The sequence below is a fragment of the Erigeron canadensis genome, chromosome 7, assembly GCF_010389155.1.
Source record: "Erigeron canadensis isolate Cc75 chromosome 7, C_canadensis_v1, whole genome shotgun sequence".
NCBI classification, from domain to species: domain Eukaryota; kingdom Viridiplantae; phylum Streptophyta; class Magnoliopsida; order Asterales; family Asteraceae; genus Erigeron; species Erigeron canadensis.
Genome location: NC_057767.1, coordinates 5,986,767 through 6,005,790, shown reverse-complemented (window position 1 = coordinate 6,005,790; position 19,024 = coordinate 5,986,767). Strand labels below are relative to the sequence as shown.

At 35.1% G+C, this 19,024-nt stretch overlaps 4 protein-coding genes across 5 annotated transcripts; 2 read left to right on the top strand and 2 right to left on the bottom strand.

Moving 5' to 3' along the window:
- On the top strand, window positions 1–2,325 carry LOC122608025 (MICOS complex subunit Mic10-like). The gene is made up of 3 exons (XM_043781107.1): window positions 1–269; window positions 1,630–1,733; window positions 2,118–2,325. Exons 1-3 carry the CDS (start codon window positions 137–139, stop codon window positions 2,121–2,123), a joined length of 243 nt encoding a protein of 80 aa, XP_043637042.1. The 5' UTR covers window positions 1–136; the 3' UTR covers window positions 2,124–2,325.
- An 823-nt stretch (window positions 2,326–3,148) lies between these two features.
- LOC122607075 (carboxymethylenebutenolidase homolog) lies at window positions 3,149–4,849 on the bottom strand. Its single transcript, XM_043779994.1, has 3 exons — window positions 4,657–4,849; window positions 3,943–4,238; window positions 3,149–3,744 (listed from the first exon to the last, which is right to left on the bottom strand). The coding sequence occupies exons 1-3, from the start codon at window positions 4,756–4,758 to the stop codon at window positions 3,216–3,218; spliced, it is 927 nt and encodes a 308-aa protein (XP_043635929.1). The 5' UTR covers window positions 4,759–4,849; the 3' UTR covers window positions 3,149–3,215.
- Window positions 4,850–5,398: 549 nt separating this feature from the next.
- Window positions 5,399–9,806, bottom strand: LOC122607326. Of its 2 annotated transcripts, none has more exons than XM_043780276.1 (7): window positions 9,544–9,806; window positions 8,113–8,181; window positions 7,600–7,719; window positions 7,409–7,483; window positions 6,838–6,972; window positions 6,497–6,638; window positions 5,399–5,680 (listed from the first exon to the last, which is right to left on the bottom strand). In XM_043780276.1, the coding sequence occupies exons 1-7, from the start codon at window positions 9,754–9,756 to the stop codon at window positions 5,520–5,522; spliced, it is 915 nt and encodes a 304-aa protein (XP_043636211.1). In that variant the 5' UTR covers window positions 9,757–9,806; the 3' UTR covers window positions 5,399–5,519. The 2 variants fall into 2 exon arrangements, with proteins under 2 accessions (XP_043636211.1, XP_043636212.1); XM_043780277.1 differs by lacking the exon at window positions 9,544–9,806 and adding an exon at window positions 8,363–8,889.
- A 1,045-nt stretch (window positions 9,807–10,851) lies between these two features.
- Window positions 10,852–17,668, top strand: LOC122607498 (E3 ubiquitin-protein ligase RNF170). The gene is made up of 5 exons (XM_043780482.1): window positions 10,852–11,086; window positions 13,146–13,345; window positions 14,816–14,917; window positions 17,210–17,261; window positions 17,377–17,668. Exons 1-5 carry the CDS (start codon window positions 10,996–10,998, stop codon window positions 17,493–17,495), a joined length of 564 nt encoding a protein of 187 aa, XP_043636417.1. The 5' UTR covers window positions 10,852–10,995; the 3' UTR covers window positions 17,496–17,668.
- The last annotated feature ends 1,356 nt before the right edge of the window (window positions 17,669–19,024 follow it).

Genomic DNA, 19,024 nt, shown 5'->3' with positions numbered 1-19,024 from the left:
AACATACAACTATGCAAGTATACCATTGATTCCAAAACAGGAAAGCCACCGTTTGCAACTTTGCATTTCATCGCTTCAAATAAAAGGAAAAACAGTTTATCTATATTTATTTACAAAACAAGAACAAAATAAAAAAATGGGTGAAAATAAAAAAGAAATACGACCTGAATATGATCTTAATGCAAAGTGGGACGCCTGTTTGGATTTGGGTATTCGCCGGTTTGTTTATGCCTCCGCCGCCGGTGCTTTTTCCGGCCTTCTTCTATTCCGTGAGTTTTCTTTTTAATTAATCATATTATTATTCAGTTTTATTTTATTTTATATGAAATGATATTTGAAATTCTTGAAAAATGTCAATAAACTGCTACTGTTGGATTTTTGTTTACCCCTAGTTATTTTATTTTCCTTTTTTTTTTATGGGTTTTGCTTTTGGTAAAAAAAAATGGAATTAATTTAGGAAATTTAGTTAGAAAGTTATTTAATTTTGTGACTTTGGGGGGTTCGGGTGGGTAGGACTTAGGAGGACGATGCGTATACGCTCACATTGCCTTACGGATCAACGTTGCTGGTTATATACGCTTTGTGAAATTGTTTTACAAAAGGTTTAGATTGACCGGGTGCCTTTTTGGCACAATGCATTGTCTGAACCACAAAGAATAGGTTTAGGGCCCAGGCAACTCGGCAGGGCTTGAACCCAAGACCTCATTAATATCAAAAAGTCCTTTCAGTGTGGGTACCAATTGAACAAAGCTATGCGCAATTTGGGCTTCGCGAAATAATTAAAAGTCCATAAGTATGCCATATGTGGTTTTTTTAAGATACATTTCAAGGTTTCTTATATATCACGGAGATATAGTGTAAGCATTCACCACCCAACTTTTGTATAATCGAGTGGGATGGATTTCTTGGGTTTTCATCTTACTTCAATTTTTGGTGGTCTGTTTTTTTTCCTTCAATTCATTGGGTATTGCTAGTACCCTTTTGTATGTTATATCTTTTTGACATGGACCCTAAATCTGGCAAGTTTATAGCTAGGGCTTAAACAAAACCAACTTGAAAGTTGGGTGGTGTGTGATGTTGTTTTGATATTAGGCTGGCCAAGTATGCTGTTTTGACATGGGTTGGCCTATACGTTGTTTTGATATATTGGTGTCTTTATTGTAATTTTTTAATTCTCCGGTGGCATATCAGCCGTTCTTCCTATTACAAATGTGGCGTCATGCAGGGGGTAACCCCTTTTACTCCCTGTAACAAATCTGCAAAAAGAAAATAATCATAAAACACATCTAATAGTGAAGACATATTTAAGTTATTTTCCAGTGCTGAAAATCTAGTATACCACCCTCAAGGTATTGTTCGGTTCGGTGCAACCTTGTGCATTCGTAACTCGTTGTTTGTTACATTGTATGTTATGCGTGTTTATACTATATATTATGGGTGTAATGCTGACATTGTTTTATGTTAAATGGTACTCTGTATTATCGTATAGTTGTTCAATGGGGGACAACAGTTAATAGTGCTAACATTTTAAACCTTAGGAACCATGCTTTCTTTACATGTGTGAAACTAATTTTGTTGCCCGTTTTTAAATTATACTAACATTGAAATCTTTCAAAAATCTATTATTAGGTACCCCTGTTACACGCTGGGCATCAATTGCTTTTGGTGCCGGAGTGGGTATTGGATCTGCATACTCAGATTGCTCTCAAAAGTTTGATTCACCAGTTGCCAAGGTAAGTTTTGATACCATAAATTTTGTATATCCGTTGTTGCTATAAATAAAATGTACTTGTATGATATAATCCCTGTTGGTTTATAAGTATTGCATGAATTTCCATTTCAGTCGAGTGCAGTTGGTACTTTTTGTTAGTCAAATGCTTAAATTGTCGTGAATCTACAGATTTAGTTTTATATATTCCTTTTTGTTGATGTTCTTTCTGGAATTTGTCTACACACAAAAATATATACATGCAATGTATATATAAAATGAAACAAACGATGCATGCGCATTGCATTTTAGATCTGTACCTTATTGGTATGTAGATGTTTTACAACATATGTATAAAATAAAATATTTTATAGAAATGAGCTTTACTTAAATACTTACAATTTTTCAGGACTGAAAAATGACTCAGGGGCTCCATGTGGAAGTGTAATACAGTAGTGAAGATTATTGATGTTTGAAGTATCAAGCGAATGGCTATTGATTTTAACTTTTGTATGAATTAGAAGAGGGTTAATAATTTGTGGTAATGCCCTCTTATTACATTACATACATATGGTGTACAATCCAATCTATTTAAGTGTTGTCACCCGATTCATGAATTTGGGAGTTTTGAATTGCTAGATGTTCACGGCCTATTGTGTTTGGTTGCGAGTCTTGTGTACATTTTGGGATGAAAAATGATTGGAACTGGTGAACCGAACTGGGCAGATTGAAAGCAAGGTTTTTCGTGTTATAGCTTTTGGTGAAATGTGAAAATACATGTCTCATGCCTTGGGCAAGGTTTTACACTTAGCCAAGTCATTGTTTATAAACTTCATTTTTATCGTTTTGTTTTACAAATAATATAAAGTGCAGGCTATAAAGCTTAGCAGATAAAGCATGATTTTGCTTTCTTTTTTTTTTTTACCCGTGATTGTGGTGTCGGGTCTTTGGCCAACTAAATAAATGACTGTCACACCGGAGAAAGGTCTTTGAAAGGGAGACGGGCTTTATAGTTATATATACATGTGGGACACAATCGACACAGCTGACCATGTTTGATTAACCTTAAAACGAATCAATAGCTTGATGATGGGTCTGATGTAGGTTCTGACTGGGGTTGTGAAAGAAATATAGTTGATTCGAGGGTTCATGTACCTCAGAAAATGTGTTTTACCCTTGTATATGATAAAACAATCTTTGGGGTTGAGAAAGGGAAAGGGAACGATTAAACATGTTTGGTCTCAAAAGGCTTGATAATATCTCCTATGAAAGTTATTATAGCCTTTAACTTGACTCACGCTATGTTTTGAGTTCATTAAGCTTGAGAAATTTCAAACCAGTAAAGGCAACTTACTCGATAAAATCTCGACTTGTATGTACCTTACTGTAAAATGCGATCATTTCATGTCTGCCTAGGAAGTGTTAAATCCCAACAAGATGTTGCAGGGGAACCCAATTATCAAAGATATATACATGAAATATATATAATCCCATAAAGGAATACAATTCACTTTTTCTCTACAACCAAACCATTATGCAACCAATTCCTCAAGATCACAAAAGCTTCTTCTGCATCTTTATCATCTTCAGCTGATGCAGGTCGATGAACAAATCCATGGCCTCTTCCCTTGAAAACAAACACCCTTGACCCCACTACATTGTCCCTCTCGATATCCTCCACCACGTTCATGGGGCACAAAGAGTCCTCATCACCAGTAATGTACAAAATTGGCACCTTGCTTTTAGCAGCAACAGACGGTTGGATTCTTGTGCCATAAAAGGAGACTCCAAGACCAAAATAGCCATCATGATCCTCAGCTAGAACCTCAATTACTTTTCCTCCACCAAAACCAAAGCCAACAATTCCGAGCTTCTTTGAGATTCCTGCAGCTACAAACTCATCTACCATCCACTTTATGGATTTTGTAATGTTTTTACTTGCGGTTTGTGTATGAGTGGCTAGCCATGGTTCAAATAAGGCATTTGGCTGGTCTTTTTGCCATGGATCACCATTGAATAAGTCTGGTAATAGAACACTGTTACACAAGTTTAGTAGCACAATGAGGTTAGTTGAGAAGCTTGCACTCATGGCCTATGGGCCTATGGTTAGATGTGGCATAATCGGCCGGGTTGGATTTCTAGCATGGGTCAATCACAGATATTTTTTCCTTATTTAGTTTGCAACAACTAGACCCTTGTATTGAAAAAGAGAAAAAACCAAATAAAGAACATACTTGTAGCCATTGCAGGCAATACGGTAGGCGAAATCTCTGATAGATGAGTCCTCAAATCCAAATGAATCCGACAATAGCAAAATACCAGTTTCATTGTTGTTCTTGACAGCGGTGAGAAGATAAGCATTAACAGCATCAGATCCTTCACCTATGGAAATCTCAAGTCCATTCACCAGCTCACATGCCTCCTCATCGGTATTCTCTTCAATCTGCACTTGACTGCAGCAAATTCGACGACATGTATTTTTCTGGAATGAGGATCTTTGCCGGCGATTTAGCTTTACATTGCAGATTTTCTGAACAACAACTGAAGCTTTACTGTCAAATTTCAAATTGACATGAAATTATACTTGAGCTATAATGTTACCGTGTATTTCCCTTCCACAAATGTATTCTTTTATACAACACACTACTTTCATACACCCTAAGAATCGATGTAAAACTATAATTCACTTTAAATTTGCAAAAGATGTTCCATATAATTAAGTCTAGTTGCTTTGAAAGTCATTTAAACTTGAATGTTTGGAACACACTCTACTAGTTCACGACTTCTGAGGTACAAGAAAAGGAAACAGTCTTTAAACGTCAACAGGAATATTGGTTAGACCGTGCACATTAGAGCCAACGGCTGGACATTTCCCGGGTAGCCTGAGCGAATATCCCTTTCCGTTTACCCGTTTAAATAAGATTGATAATGATAATTTGTAGACTTACAGAGAAATAAAGTTGTGGAGAGAAGGCAGTGAATGGTGGTCTGACAAGGAACTTTGAGCTTGTTGCTGCAGAAGCCAAGAAAATGGCAGAAGTCAACCCCATTTCTGGTTTCCCCTAGTCAAAATGTACTCTGTGTAATGTGGCAATAAAAGGAAGATTTTTTTTGTAGGAATAATACAAATAGATATCTGTTGGGAGAATTTTGGCCTCATAGCTGAGGATCATATAATACAAGTATGCTTTTAGATATTTATTTACTTTTTCAATTATTTTTTGTTGAACCCGGATGTCTAAGATTGAACCTAGACATATACCCCAAATACTCCCCCGCCACGCAGCCCACCCCACAAATGTAAGAAGTGACTCTCAAACCTGGGTGACATAACCTTAAGTGCCAAGACTTTACCGGTCACCAACTCTATTGGCTTTTTAAAGTCTTTTAAATCCAAAACTTCTTTTATATTTGACCATCTAAATTCGGGTGATAAGAAAGTGAGGTTCAAAACTTTCTTAAAGTAAACCAATTAGGGCACATCGCACGTATAGTTCTAGGCTACTCCCAAGTAGTCTGAAGGAAAGTTACTTTTTGTTTACATGTTCCATTTTTTTAAATTTCCATTTTCTTACCATCAAAGTTCAATTCGCATTATGTTTTGACTATAACACACTGTGTAACCGAAAAGTACTTGTGTTATTTTAAACCATCTTGGCTAAACATCATTTCCAACTCTCATAGAGTCGATGGAGAAACATCATTTCCAACTTTCATAGAGTCGATGTAACTCAAAATAATACCCATGGATCATGTAATGATAAATAGAATAATAATGTACAAAACATAAACTACTTATATACAATATCATCTATTGCATGTTTAATGACTGAATAGCAAGCTTGGCAGCAGTCATGGATACTCTATTCTTGACAAAGCTCACAGAACTTTCGAGCCGTTGTAAAGTTTCTTTGACATCCATTGCTTTCAACTTTTCTGCCTTCAAATTCAACATTTCTGATTGTGTGGATCCTGTCGTAACAACATCCAAGTACATTTTATCCGAAGATCTATGAAACTTAAAACAATTAGAACATCTAAACTCTAAAAAAAACTAGCCTTTTTCTGATAGTGTGGAAATAGTATAACTAGCAACACGAGAAACTTAGATTATTACTGTTTTAGCATATACTCCGTATTTATCATGCATATTAATTAATATTATTATGAATCATGAACTGTTAATTTTACTTTTAGGGTTTTTGGATTTAAACTAGTATGTACAAACCTACACCAGCACATAGACACATGTTAACACGGTAACACACCCCTGCATCCTTATTGGTTAGAATCTCTGAACCTTGGTACTCATACTCACTTTATCTTGCAGATGTAATATTGGTTGGCTAAAGGGTCCGCTTCATAAAAGCACGGGTCAAAACGGATTGGGTGGGGTTGATCTGTCAACACTTTCTTTTTTCATTTTTAAAAAAGTTCATATAAAGTACTACTTATGTTCTATATATGATTGCAAAAACTATATTATAACAATTATAATCTAAATCCTTGAATAAAACAACTTAGAAAATTATATAAATAATGCATTATCATAGAACTCAGGCAATTTTCAATCTGTATGTCGAGTTCGACCCATTTATTGCACTGTCTTTTGCCAACTGGTTTAGTTTGACCCATTTGACATAAAACACAATCCAAATCAACCCCAATCATAAATCATAAGTAAATGGTCAAAAATTTCACCTCCGGTATCTTATATCAGTATCCTTGCAACATAGTGCACAACCAAAAATTAAGAAAAATAAGCCAACAGACCATGCAGCTATTTACCTGAAAGATTTTGAAGTGCTGCAAAGGACACACGCTCAGCAAATGATGGAATGAAACCTTCTTCACAATCTATAGAAGGTTCTTTTAAAGCCCATTCTAAGGCATTCGCTGTTTGGGTCTGCAACGGTTCATCTTTGGCAGCCTAATCATCAGCTAAGGAAAATGAGTTAACAGCTTCGTAAATGCAAATTGCCTCATGCCTTTTGTCTTTGGGTCTGTAAATTATCTTTTTTCATATACTATTACCATTTGTAGGATACAATTTATAATGCATATTGTTACCAGGTAGTTGGCGAATTTAGTTAGATGCAACTTTAAATGCACAGGGTACCAGAGACGACCTTTAACTTTATTTCCAGGCTATTCAAGCCATAAATAGCTTCTTTCAGTTCCAAAACTTTAGAATTTAGTTCTACTTCACTCTGTGGAACATTATCTTGCAACGGTAATACGATGCCTTCTAAGAAAGGATCTGCCTGCAAAATCAAGTATTTATACTAAAGGTGAAAAAACGGGTGGATCAGTAGGTTGGGTAAAGGGCCAATATAGAAGTTTTAAGTATAGTTCATAAAAGCAGAGCTGGGTTGACCCACAGAAATTTTTCGTTATTTTTATAACTTCTTATAAATACTGATGCATTGACTACAGTAGAAAGGAACACGCGATGCGTTTCCAAAAAAGTCGATTTAGAAAGTTCTGCGCATTAAAAATGAAGTCTGGGTGACTGTTAACCAAATTGTCCCGTTCTGTTTGATTTTTATCCATTTGAGGTAAAACAACCCAAACCGACCATTCATAAGTAAATGGGTCAAGAGTGCCACCTCTACTCTAATAAATTGCAAAAGAGGTGACTGGTGACCAATAGAAAGCTACCACAAGACATATAGCTAAAAGTAAGAAATTTTCAATAACCTTAGCAAATTTGACTAGTGTGACACGACCAATTCCTCTAATAGTAACCAAGGCCCCAACATCTAATTGTTCAACCTGTCACAACACTGAGACAGTCAGAAAACAATGAGTTTCACTTTAGCAAAGATGGAAAACGAAAAGAAAATAAAACTTAGAACGAAAAAAAAGTCTAATAACTACTGGAAGTTTACCTTGTCTATAACAACCAGACAAGCATATCTAGCGGCGAAGGATGCCTCTTTAGACGAGGAAGTCACAACGATGGGATCCAACACGAAATGCACAAAAAGTTTCTTCTTTTTGAATAAACTCTGTGGCCACACAGAAATGCAGATTAAGTATAGAAAGAGGCTATAAAGATCTTCCCAAATCAAGATACAATGTAGAGGAGGAAAAATAAGAGGATGGTCAATATGGGTAATGGGTCAAAATGGGATAAGGTCAAAACAGGTCAACTAGCAAAATGTTGTCCCAAAGTCACAAATGCTATACAAGATTACGGATTAAAATATATGAATCAATGATTTAAGAGGTTTACGAATGAAAATACACTCAAGGAGACTTTAGACCCATTTGACCATTTATCTTAAAAGCCGTTTTCAAAAGCTACACATTTCCTGTTATAGATAAAACATAACCCATATCAATCTATATTTTTATAGATAATATCATCAAAATTGCAAGTACCATATAAAATTAAATACCTCGTCCAACAACTTAAGGTATCGTGCTTCAAACAGATGAAGTGTTTTGGTCTCGGATGGAACCATAACCTACAAAAGCATCACAAGGGTATGTAACCGCACAGGCTAAATTACAAAATGTTTTCAAACAATCTAGCATGATGTAACTTCTGATAATCTGATCACAAAGTTCACACTAACAACATTTTCCTCATATGTAAATCTAAGACTATCTAAGTAGATTTCATCAAAAATGAACATAGATTCTTACCTTCCAACAAAAATTAACGGGGATGAATCAACAACTGTCAACTGTGCAGTGTCAGACCATGAATATAAAGATACCTTTGCTGGAGATGGAGCTCTTCTAGAGCTAGAAACCGAGTCTTTTTGTCTTGATGCTAGTATTAATAGTCTTAAATTTAGGAGCTTTTAGAGGCGGAGACAACTTTGTAAAAGCTATGTCCAAACACGTCTTTTTTTCAGTAGGAGTTTTTCTTTAAAATCGTAAGCTTTAGGGTGTGATTGCCTAGGGCATTTTCAGAGCTTTAATTCTCTGGCTTTTTTCCTTTTTTTTTTTTAACGGACACCTAACAGAATTTCCTAAATACTCCATATGGAGTGACTCATGGCGAAAGGTCACCACCTAGCTTGTCAATTTAGGAACCCCAAGTAATTGCAAATCCGGAGAAAACTCCAATAACCTGTCCGCTTGTAGGCGCTACGACAAATGGTAAAACCCAGCAAAGCACCTAAAAGCCTATAAAATAAAGGTAAAACTAACAAAGTTTCCTTCATATGCAAAACTAAAACTATCAATGTAAATTCATATATATAACTGAAAAATTATATCATACATTCTAAGTTTCTAACAAAAATCACCATAGATGATTAATCACACATTGTAAGCTGTAAGCGACTCCTCGTTATGTAACTATACTTGTTCCTGCTAACGGTTGAGGCCCCTTTTCAACCGCCAAGCTTTCTTATTCTTAATAAAATTGCTGTTCAAAAAAAAAAAAGATTCTCATATGGAAACTACGGGTATGTATTCAATTACTTATTTAGCAGTTAAAGCATCTATAGTCCACAAGCGCCGGTACCACAATTGGATACCCGTCGACTTAACCCGTATGAGCCATATGATGCCTAAACAATACCTCCATGCTAATCCCCAGGTGACCTCGAAGGATCAAACCTGCATCTTTAAACTTCAATGGGTCTAGGCTTCATTGTTAACAAGTACCTTATAAAGGATTTTTTTTTTGTGTGCCAAGTGGGGATTGAACTTGAAACCTTATGGTCACAAGTGTTTTCCGTACCACTAGGCTAACTCCTTGTTGGTCACATTTAGTTACTTAGATAATAGCAAGCAACAAAAATTTATAATTTCCAAACACCACTTCACCAAATGAACAAAAAAAATTATTAACAAACAAAAGAAAGAAAAACCTGCTCAGAAGGAAAAGGAAGAAGTGGGAGTTCCAAGAAACCAGCATATGTCTTGAAACTGCATCTTAATTTCTTAATATTTCTTTTTCTTCTTGTTGTTGTTAATGTGAAGAATGAATTTGGAGTGAAATTATTTGAGACAAGAAGAGAAGAAGGTTTAACAATGTTTGTTGTGAATCCATTATTATTATTAAGGATGTTTCTGCAACTCATTTTCTGATGATGGTATCACTAAAAAAAAAAAAGGGTAAAAGATTGGTTTGAGAAGGGATTTGTTTGGTGAGGATTGATTGGTCTTTTTTACCGCTCAAAATGGTGTGCGGAAACATGAACACCCACGTGTGACCACTTTTACACTTGGCTTGAAGTAGTCAATGAACTCAGTTTGAGGGAGTCCTTCCGCAATGAGGTGTGGATCCTCTAAAGATGAACTGAAGTTGCACAATTTCTAGCTCTTTAAGATAAAAAAAGATAGCCTAATTATCCAGTATTCAAAAATGGAAATGATAAATGTACCATAAAAAATGATAAACATATTACAATGTACAATCTTCATAGCATACTGTACAAGTATGTGTTGCACAGTTGTGATAGATTCATTGTATGTTGTGGTATAAATATCAGCTCCTATTCAAAAATTCATTTAGAAAGTCTTTTTCAGTTTTCACTAAACCCTCAACAAAAACGCAATGAAAAAGGCAAAATAGCAATCAGATTCGCAAAACCGTAACCAAAAACGGAAAATCACAGCCAAAAACGAGAAATCGCAATGAGAAACCCGAAAATTACAAATAGAAACCCGGAAAAAGGAAATACAGAACCCGAAAGATCACAACGAAAAGTCATAATCGCAACAAAAAGTCAAGCTGGCAACGAAAAATTCAAAATTGTAAAAAAAAAGTCAAAATCACAACAAAAGTCAAAATCGTAATAAAAAGTCAAACTTGCAGCGAAAAGTCAAAGTTGTGTTTTCTTGTTTCTCATTGCGATTTTAGGGTTTCTCGTTGCAATTTTAACCTTTTGGTTGCGATTTTACGATTTTGATTGCGATTTACCGTTTTTCATTAGATTTGGTTGGGTATATAGTGAAATTTAAAAAAAAAAAAAAAAAAATTTGACTAAGATAGGGGTGCTAAAAGGTCTTATATAGATTATCTTAATAAATTTGTGTTAAATGGGCATTTTGGAGCAAATCCTGTTAAAATTCTGGTTTCTTGGAACACGTACTATTTAAATTGTGGAAATTCTAATCAGATTACAAAAAATTAAATAATATTAAAATCATACAAAGCCTTCTCTTTTGTTGCGGTTTTTTGTATTTTTCTTTCTTAACCATTAAGCAGAACAGAAAACGAAAGTCAATAAAAATACACAAAAACACACACATAAGGAGAAGCCACTGTGTGTAATCAAAATCAAAATCAAAATCAAAATATTGGTAGTGTGTAAAGTATGGACGAACCGCCAGTAAATGATTGTTGTTCAATCTGCCATGGCAACTTCCATATTCCCCATCAATCCAATTGCTCTCATTGGTATTGCGGTACTACTTTTTTTTTTTTTTAATCTCATTATATATCTCTTTTCAATTTCATTACTTTTTTTTCAAGATTTTTAATTTATTAGTTTTTATACCATTCTGAGTTATACCCACATATTAATTTTTGTTTATCTTCATTCCCTTTAAATTTTATCTAATATGCTACACTTTTTATCCAGAAAGCAAGGGTTTCTGTGTTTTATTTTGAACTTTTTTTTTTTTTTTGTTAAAAATGAATAACCGCCTCATTAGCGGTCTCGTGATCGGTCACACGGTCCAAATGAGAGAATGGGAGTAGGTAAATCGTGTACACTGTAACTTCCGTTTTCATGTTGTATGTCCCCCGCCACTAGGCTACCATTACGGTTTATTGTTTGTAAAGTGAAGTGGAATATTGGATTTGAGTAAGTATACATAACATATTAACATATGCTTGTTGTTGTTTTTTTAAGGGCGATTTTGGTTCACAGAATGTTTTTTAAGGAATGGAATCTTGCAACGGAATTAGATTCTGAAGGAATGGAATTTGATGGAATATTTTTTGTTTTCTTAAAATTCAAGATAATGAAGGAATCAAATTCCATCCAATAACCCCATGAATTGGAGATTCCATCATTTGATGGAATGTTTACATTCCAATGGAATGATTTTCCATCATCTTTTGACAATCAAACGTACCACGGAATGGAATTCAATTCCAATTACATCAGATTCCATAAGAATCTGTGAACCAAACGCACCCTTTTAGTATATGGAATATTCATATGTATCATGGCCTTAGTTTGACACGTGAACCGTTAGTATTTCTTATAACAATTAAATTGTTATATACGAGTGCAAAATATTGTCATTACAACTCATGATAGCGATCTAAATCTTAAATAAAATGATATAGGAGGAAATGTATGTGTTTAAGCTTCCACGATCTTCAACCTGTGTAACACGTTTGACCCATACTCCTTTTTTAACTACGAATTGTTGGTTTGATCGGCTCAGATATAATGCATCATAAGGGACATGTTCATAATTAAACGTGAGGTTTTGGAGAAAAAAATTTCTATGGAGACATCAGTAGGAAAAGTTCTGGTGCTCACATGTGGTTGATGCCCTCTTTTTTAAACTTTGCACCATATACTCACATAGATGCCCCAGATATTTCGTTGCATCAAAGCATAAATATGCTGGCATCAGACACGTGCCTGCACTAGTAGGCTTCCCTTCTGATCCTTGCCCCTACAAGTGAATGGGTCAAAATTGCTATATCTAGTTAAGTTTAGCATTTTTCGAGTTTTACAAAGGGAATATTCAACGAATTGTAGTGCCTTCTTCTCTGTACGGTATGAAGAAATGATCAATGATTCATGATAGAATATTCATATACTTCATGACCGTTTTCATGTCTTGATACTAAGAAAGGAATGTTGTTTGTTAAAGCTGGTTTTATTTATGTAAATGCTTCAATGTGGGAGAACTTAGAGCGACTTAAGTTTTGATAGCAGATGGGGTCCCTGCAACATCAATATTTCCATGACACACGTAACCTATTACTTTTCTACTTTTCATGGTAGTTACACTTGGTGGAACCAATGGCAATACATTACCTGGTAAAAGTTACTGGTGTCAAGAAGGGTAGTTGGATATGGGTTGAATAATGGGTCATGGGTGCATCAAAAATGATAACAGAAATAGAGAAGTTTGGAGGTGGTCATGAAACTTGGCAACTTTTAACAAGTTCAACTCATTCTTAATGTGTGTGTGTGTGTGTGTGTATTGTAATGTGTGCGATAATGTATACGAGTATTTCAAATGACCCGTTCACTAGTAAATGGGTTAAAATTTAAAACTTTCACCTTCTTATATAGTTTACACTACTCATTGTCATGCGTTGAGATGTTGAGTTACATGGACTAGTAAATGGGTTAAAATTTAAAACTTTCACCTTCTTATATAGTTTACACTACTCATTGTCATGCGTTGAGATGTTGAGTTACATGAATATCTGTTCAAGGTTGGGCGTATAATTACCTTAGTTGCTAATATGCATCTCTCCTTTCTCTGTTAGGCAATTGTATTTTACAAGTATGGAATCACGGGTCAGCATTACAGCCGTGTAGATGCCCTCTTTGTCGGAGACAGATTACTTTGCTGGTTCCTAGTAAGGCTTCCTCTCAGCAAGCTCATAATCCCGAAGCTTCGGAGATTCTGAAAAGGATTGAAGCGTATAACCGTTTCTTTGGTTCACAGTCAACTGGTTTCGGTCAGGTATGCATTACATGCTCATAGTATACTTTAATTGTAACTTTAGCTGTAAGGTTCCCATAATAGCATACGAAGATTCTTTCGTTTTATATTGTATACAGCTTGTGGATGTATGATGAGAGTCAAATGGATTGTTTTCAACTTTAGAATTGAATTGATACGAGTTCTTATAACCTGTTAGAATAAGAGATGACTAGATTGAGTGCACAAGAAGTATCTAATACATATCAGGATATAGTAGCTGTTACAAATGCAGAATACATATACCAGTTTGACTTTTTTTCAAGTACTAGTTTGAACTCAAAGGTCAAAAGAGAATTACAAAGGAAAGTGTCTTGGACAAGGAATAACTTCACCAAGTAGAACACAATGAATTGGCAGTGCCTTCTGCATGGCTATACATGCTGGGCTTAAAGCAAAAGATAGCTGTACTTACAATTCCCAAAGAGAAAAATATCCTAACTTTTTTTTTAAATCAGCAGTCTACTTCCAATCCATTTTATTATTACCAAACCTGACTTTCATGAATGATATGGTAACTATTAAGTATTAACCATTGCTTGACTTATTTTTTTTCACTTATGTGGATGCAGCTGAACATTATTTCGCATGTTTTCATCCATGTCATCTCAGCTAAACCAACCATCAGACACAAACCCTACCTACTCAACATGAGAAACACTTTTACAAAAGCTTTGATGCACTAATATATTTTTCTTCAAATCAGCAAGATGATATGGCATTAAACGGTTAAAAATCTGTGTTACATCAATATCAAGTTACAAGCTCACCTATTGCCATAATTAGTAGATCAATGGGAAGTGCATTACTTCAAGTAAAAATTAGAATGAAAGTAGATTGCAATATTAAGGAAAACTGAAAGTACATTGCTGGAATAACAAATGAAATGAGTGCAGGTTGCTGTTTCATGCAACTAGCTCAATACTGCTCCACATAACTTCATAGTGAAGGTACAATGTTGATACATAAGTAGCAAGGCTAAGTCCCACAGGTAGAAGAAAAGTACTGCCTTTATCAACAATGTATACATGGTATTACCGGGTTGGCTAACTCTTGCATATAGTGAAGTGAGATGTTTGTCCATAGTGCTGTAATGTTTATAGTGCTCCTTGGTTTGGAATTATGCTAGTAATTCCACTGCAGAACTTATGTTTCAATCAAGTATTCTCTCTACCTACGTTAAGATCTTGCATGGATTTTTCTAACTAACAGAAGATTAACTTGGCACTTTTATTGCTGAGTTGTATAAAACATATGGCAGTAACTTCTCTTTTAATTGCTATGTGGTAGTTTGAAGATAGCAGTAGTTAGTGACAACTATTTATCAACAACTATCTAAAACAAGGGCCTCTAAAATGTGCTGACAAATTAAAATGACAGGAAATAATAAGAAATACGCCGGTCATATTTCAAGACACTTGTCGAACCCTGACTCATTTTCTGTTTTTGCAGAGAGTGCAAGACCTTCCGTTTCTCCTCAAGAGGTTGTTCCGAGAGCTCCTGGATCCTCAAAGATCTCTCCCATTTGTCATTAAAGCACGAGTATATCTTGCGGTGAGTTGATTATAGTTAATTTCTGTTGCATATACGATGGCTTCCTACCATAAGTATATGCTAATTGTTACTCTTACATTATGCTACATGTTTGGTGATAAGTTATGTATTTATGTTTGCATGCTTCTTATCTTGTTATAGCTGTATGTGTGTTTTTTTTTAAGTAAAAGGCTTTAAGCCCAGTAAATGTAGCTATATGTGTTTGCATAGGATGAATATCAATATTTATTATTAGGAATTGCAAATACTTTTTTGTTCTTATATCACTGTTATATTTCTAGATTAGGATTATCTTAATTTAGGATAGGATTTTGAAATACTTGGTTTTAATAAGTTAGGATTCTTAGTTGGGGACTGAAGACATGGATGACAGAAATTGGTATTTAATGATTATCGTCCACAACGAGAGATTTCTCCTCTTGAAAGGTATCAAGTTTGTTCTTTCTGATTTGGATAAGATATTGTCACATGTTATATTCATCTGGTACTAGAGTATGGTTTTGAGAGCAATGACTGAGAAGAGTGTAGATGAGCTGGTAGGACAGTTAATGAAAGCAGCTAAGCTTATGTGGTTTTAATGATGATGGGAAGTGGGTTGTTGAGCTGCAGACTCTGATGGTTGCTATGATGGGTTAGCTACCGCTCGAGGGAACTCTTGTTTTGATTTTAGACCCAAAGAGCAAGTAGTTTGAAGCCAGACTTGGAGAATAAGTTATCTAGAAGAGGAACTTATTATTTGACATCTACCTTGATCTGTCCCCCACAAATATAATGCCTACATAGTTGTGAATTTTGTATCAGGCATTATTGGTAGATCTCTGTTACGGCCATCGGTTACACTGATCAGTCCAATCAGCTCAACCATGTAAAATTCTATGTTTGTTTTTTTTTTCCCAGCAAATATATTCGTGTTGCTATTGTTTGTGTATCTATAACCAAGTGATTTTGAGTATTGATTTTCCTGACATTAGTAGATGCTTTGGTAACCAACTCCACTTAGGTGGGTTGGCCAGGGGTATCTTCTAAATCCACTATGTGGGCCCCGGAGGTGAGTTTTCCCCAAGGTCTCGGGTTCGAGTCTTGGGTTTCTCATCTCAAGGTATTTTCCATGAGGGGGTTGGAGGTCCAGCGATTTGTTGGTTAAAATTGTCTCCAACACGTCTGAATCGAAACTAACTTTACAAAGAAAAAAAAACAAAGAGTAGATGCTTTGGTGATCAATGTTAAGCAGCAGATTTAGGATCTCATGACTGAAGGTTTTGTTGGGGCTAGAGGGATGGGCTTACTTTGGGTCTTAACTCGGTAGCAAGAAATGACCTTCAAAAGGAGACTATTTAGGGCAAGGTAAATAGGCAGTGTTAGGCACTCCGAAGGAGGTCACAGCCTCATAGGCCTTGACGGGTGTGTTCCTTGTATAATATATTGATATCAAGATCATGAAGATGGGGACTGTGAAAATGTGCCATGTTACAAGGGTAAAGGGGGTCAACAATGGTTTGAACAGAAGGATGTCTAAGCCTGTGAACGTGTAAAAGGTTGTGTGAATGCTGATGGTTGGCGGTAAAGCTGTAAATTAGTATATGGGGTTCTTAAAAGTTCAAAATGTAGGTCTTTGAAGGAGATGGTATGTTGCTTGGTAATCAAGTAGAGTTGAGTGGCAGTGTGACTATGTTTGGATGGGGGTTATAAGATTGATCTGATAGCTTTGGAGCTTATTATTGTTCATAACGTGGTATTATATTTGGCATCATGTCTTGGAAGTGAAGGATTGTAGATTTGTTGCCTATGCCATCAAATGACTCCAACCTGTTTTGTGAGAGAACCCTAGGAAACATCGTTTGTAAAACAATAGCCGAACTGACATAAATGAACCAAAACTTTTTCATATGATAGAATCCTCTAACATGCTAAAGTAAATGAGAAATTAATGTGTAAAAGAAATTGTTGTTTGGCATCAACATGTAGACTTTGCCTTTTGAAACTGCCCACTTGTGTTTTCCGTTACATTCTAACATAGCATGGAAATTGTCCTGGGCCATAACAGAGTATTCTAATCGTTTTGCTTTCTACTCCTCATTTTGTGATGGTACTTTAAACTTTTCATCTATTTTACGTGGTTTCAAGACTAATTAGAAGTTTCCTTGCTGTTATTTTCTTGAACCTGTTGAATTTCAAATTGGACAAGTATGTTATGTGCAATCTGATGTATTTTTGCATAAGTTTTACGTTATCTTTTCAATTGCCCAATGCTCCCTTCACTTGTTACTTATGCTATTGCATTTTTACCCACAGCTAATATCAACTGCTATTTACGTTCTCAGCCCGATAGACATTATCCCCGAAGGTATGTTGCTTTGAAGTCCATAAACTACTACTTTTATCTATTAATTTAGATTGTGGTTCAAATTTCTTATGTGGACTCAAATGTTTGTTTGACAAACTTTTGCTTACTTTCACAGCATTATTTGGAATACTGGGTCTATTGGATGATGCCATTATAGCCCTGATCTTTTTCCTTCATGTTGGCACTTTGTATCGGGCTATACTTGTGCGTCGCTACGGAGGATCCTCGACTTGACTGCTTGGAATCTTAAATGACAGTTGGTTGAACTTTGTTGTCATCTGCATCATTGAATACGATAGTATAGGGACGTTACAATATTTAATTTGTATGGTGGACAAGGTTTTCTCAATTCATAGACTTATGTTTTTTTAATTAACAATTATAATCTTTTGAGAAATTGTCACAAATAGTCCCTGTGGTTCTTCATATTATTAAGTTGCCCCTATCTATTTTTTTCATTGCAAACGGTCCTTGGATTTTCCATTTTCATTACCAAACAATCCTTAGCACTAACTTCTGTTAATTTTAGCCGTTAAATTCCTCACGTCCATATCACGTGAGGGTATAATCGTCTTTTTCTCAACCATAAGGACTATTTTTTTATAATGATACAAAATTCCAATTTATTTCTTTTTTCCATTATCATCATCACAATCATCCTAATTTATTTCTTTTCCTAGATCTTGAAACAAAATATCATCAACAACAAATCTAAAATAATCCAAATCCAAAATCAACAACAAAAATCTAGATGAAAATCAAGTTGAAATCCTAAATTAAAATCAACTAAATCCAAAACTAACTCATCGTCAATAACAAATCCCATCAAATACAACTCTTTGTATAATAAATTCATGAAGGTTTGCAAAAATGTTAACTAAATGATAGAAGCTAGCATCATGAGAAACAATATACAGTGATCGGATTCAGATTATTTGTATATCAGCTAAAAATGTTATCACATAAATAAATCCCACTGCCGATATCTTTATCTTCGTTACCACTACCACCCTGAATTCGAAATCTCCGGGGTGTATGTATTTTTCCGGCGAGAATTATCTTTGGGTATTTGCTAAAATCCAAGATTTGTTATTTGGGTATTAGCAAGTGAGTTATATTTAAGCTAGTAAACGTAAATGCCCATATTTAAGGTGACTTTGTTGGTTTACAACAAGAATATGAATGTAAAGATATGCGACAAACCTCCATGGCTACATTACTTTTGGTTAACTTTTCTTCATTATTTTGAAATTGATCTTAGTAGCTGGCACGTTGGTTTAGATGTAGGTTTGATTTTATGGATTTAAATTTGATGATGAATGTGATCTGGTTTGGTATTAGTGACAAGTGATGATAAATTGATGATGATAATTGGATTAGTATAGTTTATGTATTAATTTATGTGTTAATGTTTTGAAGATTTAGATATGTGTTTGAAGATCTGGGTAGTGATGTATGAAATAGTTCATGGAAAAAGGTTTAAATACATATGGATTAGATATATGTATGTAAAAAACATCTTTGGTCGGAATTGGACATGGTCGTGGCCGGAAAAAGAAAAAAGAAGATAAATAAGGAGGAAGAGGGTGTTTTTGTAGATGTATGATTTTATATCTTATATCACAAATAGTCCTTATGGTTGAGAAAAAGACGATTATACCCTCACGTGATATGCACGTGAGGGATTTAACGGCTAAAATTAACAGAAATTAGTAATAGGGACTGTTAGTAACAAAAATGGAAAATCCAGGGACTGTTTGTAA